The sequence below is a fragment of the Nuphar pumila genome, chromosome 13 (genome assembly GCF_984573655.1).
Source record: "Nuphar pumila chromosome 13, dmNupPumi1.hap1.1, whole genome shotgun sequence".
Taxonomy (NCBI): domain Eukaryota; kingdom Viridiplantae; phylum Streptophyta; class Magnoliopsida; order Nymphaeales; family Nymphaeaceae; genus Nuphar; species Nuphar pumila.
In genome coordinates, this window is record NC_143261.1 from 18,384,579 (window position 1) to 18,393,255 (window position 8,677).

The 8,677-nt window shown below is 36.9% G+C and overlaps 1 protein-coding gene across 1 annotated transcript; it reads left to right on the top strand.

Moving 5' to 3' along the window:
* The first annotated feature begins 487 nt into the window (after positions 1-487).
* Positions 488-8,485, top strand: LOC149817974 (putative protein phosphatase 2C 27). The gene is made up of 4 exons (XM_089985805.1): positions 488-1,555; positions 4,207-4,401; positions 7,466-7,671; positions 7,796-8,485. The coding sequence occupies exons 1-4, from the start codon at positions 1,361-1,363 to the stop codon at positions 8,352-8,354; spliced, it is 1,155 nt and encodes a 384-aa protein (XP_089841931.1). The 5' UTR covers positions 488-1,360; the 3' UTR covers positions 8,355-8,485.
* Positions 8,486-8,677: the final 192 nt, after the last annotated feature.

Consider the following 8,677-nt stretch of genomic DNA (forward strand, 5'->3'; position numbering starts at 1 on the left):
AAGGAATGCTTTTTATCCAAAAATAGCTGATAAAAACACAACTGTCATGAAAAATTTGTGAGTTTAAAAAATAAAAAATATGGTGATATTTCAAAATATCTTTGATATTTTGAATATTTTAAACAGCTAACAAGATATCTTGTTATTGTAGCCATATTTTTGAAGATATCATGATGTTTGTAACACTGGTCCAGGTCCAGTCACGGCTCAGCATCAAACGGATCGGGTCCAGAAAACATTTTTAAACACGGTCCAGGAAGACATTACAAAAACGGATTGGACTTGAGTTTGAGATGGTCCAGGTTGGGGTCCAACTCGAAACAGTTAAGTGGTTATGGATCGGATCAGGACTTCGTCGAAGAGGATGCGTATGGTATTTTGAAAAAAGAGGGGTTTGATTAGGTGGGGGGGGTTCTGCCACGTGTCCAACCAGAAGCGATCAATGATGAGGGGAGGAAGCGGCAGTTAAATGGGTGGATGCGAAAAGGGAGGGTGGCGGCACGCACGTCAAAATTATTGTTATTTTTTTATTGAATAAAATATTATTTTAACAAAAAAATAAAAGCCCAAAATATTTACCAAATAGGTGAAACACAGGGAGCCATCCTTGCCGGAAAATCAGAAGAAATTTCGCTTTATTTTCATTGGCATTGTTCTCTTCGAATTTTCAGATCATTGGTCGGTATCTCAGGGTCTACATCTGTGGGTTTTATGGTCTGAATTTTGCTTGTTTTGGAGGTACTTTGTTAAGATTTATACTTGCGTTTGGGATTTGGGATTTAGTTTTAATTTATGTTTTTTAAGATTTTGTGGTTCTTGTGGGGTAGTTTGGATCTGTCTGAGTTCTGGATTTTCTTTCGGTTTTCATGGTTGGATTCGGTTGGTTTGATGATCATTTTGCTGGGTTCTTGTAATTGGTAGGTTTTTTGGTGAGGAGGGGAGAGTTTTTTGCTGAATTGGGGTATTTGGTTTGTGTTCAATTGGTTTTTATTCTTGTATTTGGGAAGTTCTTTCTGGTTCTTCCTCTAGTGCTGGAGCAGCTTGGTTCTTTGGACTGGGAATTTGGTGGGTATTTGGAGATCTTGAGGAATTTGGGTTGGTTGGGGAGTTGATAAAATTTTGATTTGATTGCTATACACTGCTGTGCCGAATTTGACTGACTTTTGGTTGAATCTGGACCGAGTTTGGTTAGATCTGTCAGTTGTTAACACCATTTCTAGGGTTTATCTTTTTTATTTGGCATCTGTTGAAGTTTGAAGAGAACCGGGATATCTTCAGCAGATTGAGTTTCTGTGGTACTCAAATTTGTTCGAATTTTTAGTAACCGAGGTGAGGAGGAATTTATGTTTGGGAAAGAGAAATGGCTGCTGGTGCTGGTCTGTCACCACCTTTAACGGTTTTGGAAAGTGGGTATGGCAAAGAGAATGGACCTTTTATGGAAGATTCGGAGAATCAGGAGACTGTGAAGGAATCAAAGGCTGGAAAGCCACCCCGCTGTCTGACGGCCATCCGGCATTGCGTGAGCACTGCTCGCGTGACTAGTTCAGCTGACTTGGCAAGTGTTTGTATGCTCTTATTTCCTGATATGTTTGATCTGAACTGCTTCAGGATGATATCTCTCATTAGATTAGTTACTATTCTATTGGATGGATTGCATATTTAAATTTTCAATATATACTCCTGGTGTTTGATATCTTCTTAGCTATTCATCGCTACTTATTGGTGTTTATAATTATTTAATGGAACAGGGAACTAATCCAGTTTCCTTTTCCTGCACCATTTTCCTAAACTTCTCTTTATCTACCCAGGAAATATGTATGTATTTTTTCCCTTGACTTTGTCTCGAATTTAAATTGAATCCTGTTGGACAGATTCAAATTAGGCTCTGAATCGAGTAGAGAAATGTCATTCAATAACAGATGGTGTCAAGGGCCAATAGCCAGTGATAGATAACATCCACATTCTCAATCAGTCTCGTATTCCTCTGACTCCTGGTCCTCCAGATACAGTAATGATGGGCTCCTTTATGAATTGTTGTTGAAAGGTTGGATCTTTAAGAGAATTTTTTATTTATTGTCAGCCTTCCCACACCCCTGTGATCCTCTTCCCACTTTTTTTGAACTATGGACTCTATGGATCCCAAATACTCTTCATTTTCTCAGGGTGCTATACATTTTGTTATTGTTTCACATTCAAATCCTTGTAAAAGAAATTGTAAAAATTCCAGGAAATGCTTAAGCCTATCCCTCTCTTTATAAGGATTTTCTAAGGCACTATAAATAAATTGAAGGACAAGCCTCATATCAATTATACTATTGCTTCTGATATTGATTTGGAAATTCCAGGCATGCTTGGCCAACTCTACTAGTGCTGAGAAGAGTTGTGGATTGATTGCATTCCTTTTTTCTGGTTTACAATTATCATCTTGGTTATATTTCAAAGGATTTTGATCTAGCTTTGGTTTTCTTTCTTATTTGCTGAGTCACAGATTGAATGTCAATGCTTTTCCTCTTTCTATTCACTTATTTGGCTCATGTAGTTATCTTTGAGACCGAGCCTTCCACTCACTTGAAGTGATTTGTGGTAAATAAAAAATGTTCCTAAGATGGATATATGTTCAATAGACATGAATAAAATAAGAATATTAAGCTTGCTAAAATCAGATCCTTAAATGATTAAATAGAAGTTTGGCAGCTTTTATGCTCCCAGTAGACAGTAACTTAATGGGTTCCATTTTTTGATTTACTGTTGGCAAGCACTGAGATTTACATGTTTTCATTTTAAGTAGATGCAACTGGTACTATCCATGATCTATGTCACATGGATTATGGATACGGATGCAAGACTACAAGAGTGGAATGCAATGTGGATACACTTGGTAAATCATTTTCAAAAATTAGGACATGGGGACATGGCTGTACACACACATAGATGTATGTGTGTGTATATGTGTAATATAACAATTCTAAATCACTATAATTAGGAACATCAAATAATGAAACTAAGTTGAAATTGAAATGTAATGTAATTGCTGACAAATTTTAAAAGAAAAATAACTCAAGTGAATATGAAATAAGTAAATAGCATCATAAAAATAATAGATAAAGTTAATGACACAATGTTGGCTACGCATGAAACTGGTCCATGAAGTGTCTTATCCAGTGTTGTAAGTATACTAGTGTATCGTATGATACCCTATGATACATATCGTATCTATGGGGTGTTCCAATATGATACACACCCATATCTTGATGCGGGTGTATATCTTACGATACACTCGTATCTTGATACGGGTGTATATCTTACGATACACTCGTATCTTGATACGGTGTGTATCTTAAGATATGCTATAAATGCAGTTTAAGTGCACTCATTTCATTTTTTTTTTCTAAAACATATAAGGCCTCTTGGGGTTAATTCATATTCATCCCTAAAGAGCTTAAGAGTGATTTAGGGAGATTTTTTGCAGAAAAAAGAAGATGATGATGATGATACTCATGATTGACTTTAGCTAATTTTTTTTTTAAAATTTGGTTATGTAAAATTTTTAAGTATTGAAAAAACACTTTATGATATTTTTTGTGTATGTAAACACACATTATTATTAATTTTGTGATTTATTAGCTTAGATTTGTTATCTAATATGCATATTATTTCATAGTTTGCATTTTTCTTGTGAGAAATGCATGTCATTTATAGCATATTATCATGATTATTGAATGTTCAATGTCTTATGCATGTCATTTATGTGCTATTATAGTTTTATCTTATGCAATTCATCATTGTTTCTTCTATTATAAAATTTTTAGATTTTTTCTTTTTTTTGGATTTTTTTATTTTTTTATTTAAAACATACGAGTTTTTACAATACAATATCTATCTTACTTTGGGCCCGGCCGATACGGGTTGCGATACGTTTTTTACAACCTTAGTCGTATCATGTCTATACAATGTCCAAGTGTCATGTCGTATCAACACAAGATGCACATGCTAAGTGAAGTGTCCATGTGTCATAGTCGTGTTGAAGCATATATCAGGTGACACCCTAACTGAATACTTTGAGGAGAAGTTACAGTTATGTTTTGTTTCTATGAAAGTGATGGAGCATTTCTATTAATTACATATCCGGTTTCATATCTTCCTCTCTTGTCAAATTATCTATACTCGTCAACCACCAAATAAATGATTCAGAACATTTTCTTGCAGGATACAGATGTTGGAAATTTGAGATTGAACTCACCATCTGATGAGAAGGGTGGTTTTCTACCTATATTTCGTTCTGGGAGCTGTAGTGAGATAGGGCCAAAACCATATATGGAAGATGAGTATATCTGTATTGATAATTTAGTGGAGCATCTAGGAACTGCAGTGGACTGCCCATGCTCAGGTGCTTTCTATGGGGTGAGTTAATGTTGTATTAGTTTTTATTTTGCCAATAGTTGACACTGTTTGAATAATTGAATCAGAACAATAAGTCGTCTCTGAAATTCCATAAGAAGAAAAGGTATATTTGAATAACTTTAGAAGGATCCAGAACCAAGAAAGAAAAGGTAAAAAATAGAACTATCCATTAATATCTGATAGCATTAAGCTAAATTCACAAATGAATGCACAGACCATCATAATTGGATCTTTTATTTTATTTTTATATTTTTTCAAAGTTCATGTAACCTAAGAGGAAAGTGTCCAATGTAACAAACTGTAACTCTTTAACAACCTCTGGTGCTCCAATAAGGATGGGAGGCCTTAAGGGAAGATATATGGGAGTTTAGGAAAGACTAGCATGATGACACACATCTAGAATTGACTGTATGCTTAGAAGAATGGTTCCAGGGTTTGATCTGATTCAATAGAAATAAGATACAACAACAACAACAACAACTACGCCTTCATCCCAAAACCATTGGGGTCAGCGATATGAACCAAAAAAGAAATTCATTTGGGGTCTTCCACATGAATCCTTTTCCTCCAATCATTTCTATCCAATGCCATGTCCTCGGTGAGGTTCAAAGCATTCATATCTTTTCCTATCATCTCCATCCAAGTCTTCCTAGGCCTACCCCGACCTCTTTTAACTAATATATTTTCCCATTTCTCCAACCTTCTAACTGGAGCATCATTAGGCCTTCGCCGAATATGTCCAAACCACCGTAAACGATTCTCTCGCATCTTATTTTCAATGGGTGCAACACCTACCTTCTTACGTATCTCCTCGTTCCGAATCTTATCTTTTATTGTATTTCCACACATCCATCTAAGCATCCGCATCTCAGCTACACTCATTTTTTGAATATGATGTCTCTTGGCAGCCCAACATTCCGAACCATATAGTAAAGTGGGTCTAATAGTCGTCCTATAAAACTTTCCCTTCAACCGCAATGGCATTCTACGATCGCACAGCACTCCAGTTGCACTTTTCCATTTCATCCACCCAACCTTTATCCTATGATTTACATCCCCATCAATTTCTCCATACTTTTGAATGATGGATCCCAAATATTTGAAATAACCATTCACCGGTATTTCTTGCTCACCGAGAGAAATAAGATGGCAATCAAAATTTGGATAATTTTGGATGAAGACTAATGTCTTCTATCAGTTTACCCCCTTTTTCTGCTGGGGTTGGAAATCTATACACTTCAAGAATATTCATGTAGATATCCTTGCTTTGAAGATGGAATGTACTTTTCCTTAATGGTAATAAACCAAAGCCACAATCTGCTCTATAACATTATGTACATTGTTGCAGTGAACAAATATTTATCAAAAGGGTTATTCTTTCTTGGAATGTCTTTCCTCCTCTTTTGTTTCATGGGCGGCTTTAGAAGTTTAGATAGGAAGGTTCAGCTCTTTCCCCATGTATACACATCACTTTTGTCCACCTTTACAATTATGCAGTCAAAGAGTGCTAGACACACTCATAGTCCTGTTCTGCAGTGAGCTATTTTTGTCTATGAAAATTCTGGTATTGAAAGAAAAATGGAACTTCCACATTCTTTAGGGGATAAATGGAGACGTTGGTATTGGACTCAGAACATGAAGGCAGTTAAAGATTCAAAGAAAAGTTCCATTTACATATATAAAGGTCATCTTGGAACCTGCAAATCACAGTAGGAAATAGATGATTTAATAAAAGACACTTTGGAACCTGCAAATGACAGTAGAAAAATAGTTGATTCACTGACTTCTAAAATTGCTGTTTATCATGTTTATATTAATAATTAGTTTCCGCAGGCTGTCAATTATTTTCCTTAGATGAGGGCAATCCCACATCACTTTCTTCCCTCCTATCATGTTTAGTAAGTTTAGAGAGCTTGGATCAAACCATCTGGAACTGGTTAAGAACAGTTCCAGTTGGCTTAGGCCTTGGCAAGATGATCCTCTTCACATAAAAACTGAGAGAGGTCAGGCCTTTTAATGTAACCACAAAATTGTGGTTCGTGCAAAGGTATCACTCAATCACAAATTTTGGGACCTCTGCAAAACGTTGTTTCTTAGAATGTGCAATAATAGTTGTCCATTAAATTATTATTGTTGGCATTGTGGCTTCATGGTAGGTGATGAAGATGGCAGTAAGTTTTGAAAAGGTGGATTTTCTCAATCTGCTGGCAGTTCACATGGTTGAAAAGTTGGCACACATTTTGAGAAGGCAGAACCATTTCATGATCCTAATCATGCCAGGATGAAACCCTATGTTCACCCAGAACAAGTATTGAAAGGATGAGGGAACTAAGTTAGAATGTGATGTCAATTCTTTTATATTGTAGCAGGCAACTAGAGTTTTACCGTTGTCATATCATTTACCCGTGACAAAGCATCATCACTCTTTTGTGTATAACTAAAATTTGTTTTCAATGATATAAAGAAATTTATTTAAGCCCCAAGATAATTCCATTGACAACTTCCTCCACCCTAACACTTCCGATGAGTTTTTGCTGAACTAATGTATTTGTCATTGTGATGATTATCCAACTGATTAATAATTGTTAGCAAACTTAAGACTTCTTGTGTGGATTCATTCCCAGTCTTCTAATGAAAAACCTTTTTTCAGGAACTTAAAATTAATCTTCTTGATTGCATGCATCTGCAAGGTCAGTGCATATCTGGTCATGTACATCTTGCTTTAAGTGATATTTGGTTGCGTTGAAGTTTCCAACTGTGGGTTGGAAGGAAGGGGCACCAATGCACTTCCGTCTCTGAAGAAATGATCTTGTATGCTAGTTTTTCATAAAGACACCTTATGAGCTGATGGTTTAACTCTTTGACCCATGTTATTGGATAGCATCGTTGCACTTGCATACTCATGGATCAAGATAGATAGAATTTTTGTCAGTTGCTAAAGTGGAATCCTGATTGTGCATGTGGCACACATGCATATCATATTCCCTTTTCAGTGGATTGATTTTCTATCAGCAGTTTTAAACAACCACTCTTTGCAATTTTGACATGTTAATCATGTGGGCAGGTATTTGATGGACACGGTGGTTCTGATGCAGCAGCTTTTATTCGAAAGAACATCCTGAGGTTTATAGTTGAGGATGTACAGTTCCCTACTTGTATAGATAAAGCTATTTGTAATGCATTTCTGAAAGCCGATCATGCATTGTTAGATGCCTGCTCTCTGGACAGCTCCTCCGGAACAACTGCACTGACTGCACTTATCTTTGGAAGGTACAAGCTCCATGCCATATAACTGATAAGTGCCAATGTTTTTCTCTGAAGCCAATTTATGGTGCTATGGTTTTCCAATGAAACCAAAATCATTGTCTAACATTTGATCTATCCTTCTGGATAGGACCCTGCTTGTTGCCAATGCTGGTGACTGCCGAGCTGTGTTAGGGAGACGCGGTAGAGCTGTCGAATTGTCAAGAGATCACAAACCCAATTGCAGCATTGAAAAACAGAGAATAGAGAAGTTTGGTGGAACTGTTTATGATGGATATTTGAATGGTCAGTTGTCAGTTGCAAGGGCTCTAGGGGATTGGTATATGAAAGGCCCAAAAGGCTCTTTGTGTCCGCTCAGTGCAGAGCCCGAATTGCAAGAGGCCATACTCACAGATGAAGATGAGTTCTTGATAATAGGCTGTGATGGACTTTGGGATGTGATGAGCAGCCAGTGTGCAGTAACAATAGCTAGGAAGGAGCTAATGCTACATAATGATCCAGAGAGATGCTCAAGGGAACTGGTGAGGGAAGCTCTGAAGCGTAATACATGCGACAACTTGACCGTTGTCATCGTGTGTTTCTCAGCTGATCCGCCTCCTAGAATTGAGGTACCAAAATCACGAGTGAGGAGAAGTATATCAGCTGAGGGGTTGAATTTCCTCAAGGGAGTTTTGGACAGCAATGCTTAAAAGAGATGACACACTGGAGAACAATTAAGTTGCTGCTTGTGGAAATAACCATTGTACATCTGAGGCTGCATTGTTGTATTAATAGGAAGCACCATCTTTTTTCTTTTTCAAAAACACTGCCATTTCTTTTACAGAAAGTGGTTTCATGTGCCTTCTTCCTCATTCATCTTTTCACGTCAAGAAGTTATGGGATAGGAGAGCATTTCAAATAGAAGCGAGGAACACAGCTTGGGATAACCAATGTACTCTTCATATTCAAAACCAAAACTCCGTGGTGCGGTTGGTTGGAAACTTGGAATTTGCTCTCTCTCTCTCTCTCTCTC

Excerpts from the sequence above, each read along its gene's own strand:
- LOC149817974 (XM_089985805.1), top strand. The coding sequence starts at position 1,361 with ATGGCTGCTGGTGCTGGTCTGTCACCACCTTTAACGGTTTTGGAAAGT. Across the intron at positions 1,556-4,206 it reads TGACTAGTTCAGCTGACTTG|GATACAGATGTTGGAAATTT; the intron begins GCAAGTGTTTGT and ends ATTTTCTTGCAG. Across the intron at positions 7,672-7,795 it reads ACTGCACTTATCTTTGGAAG|GACCCTGCTTGTTGCCAATG; the intron begins GTACAAGCTCCA and ends CCTTCTGGATAG.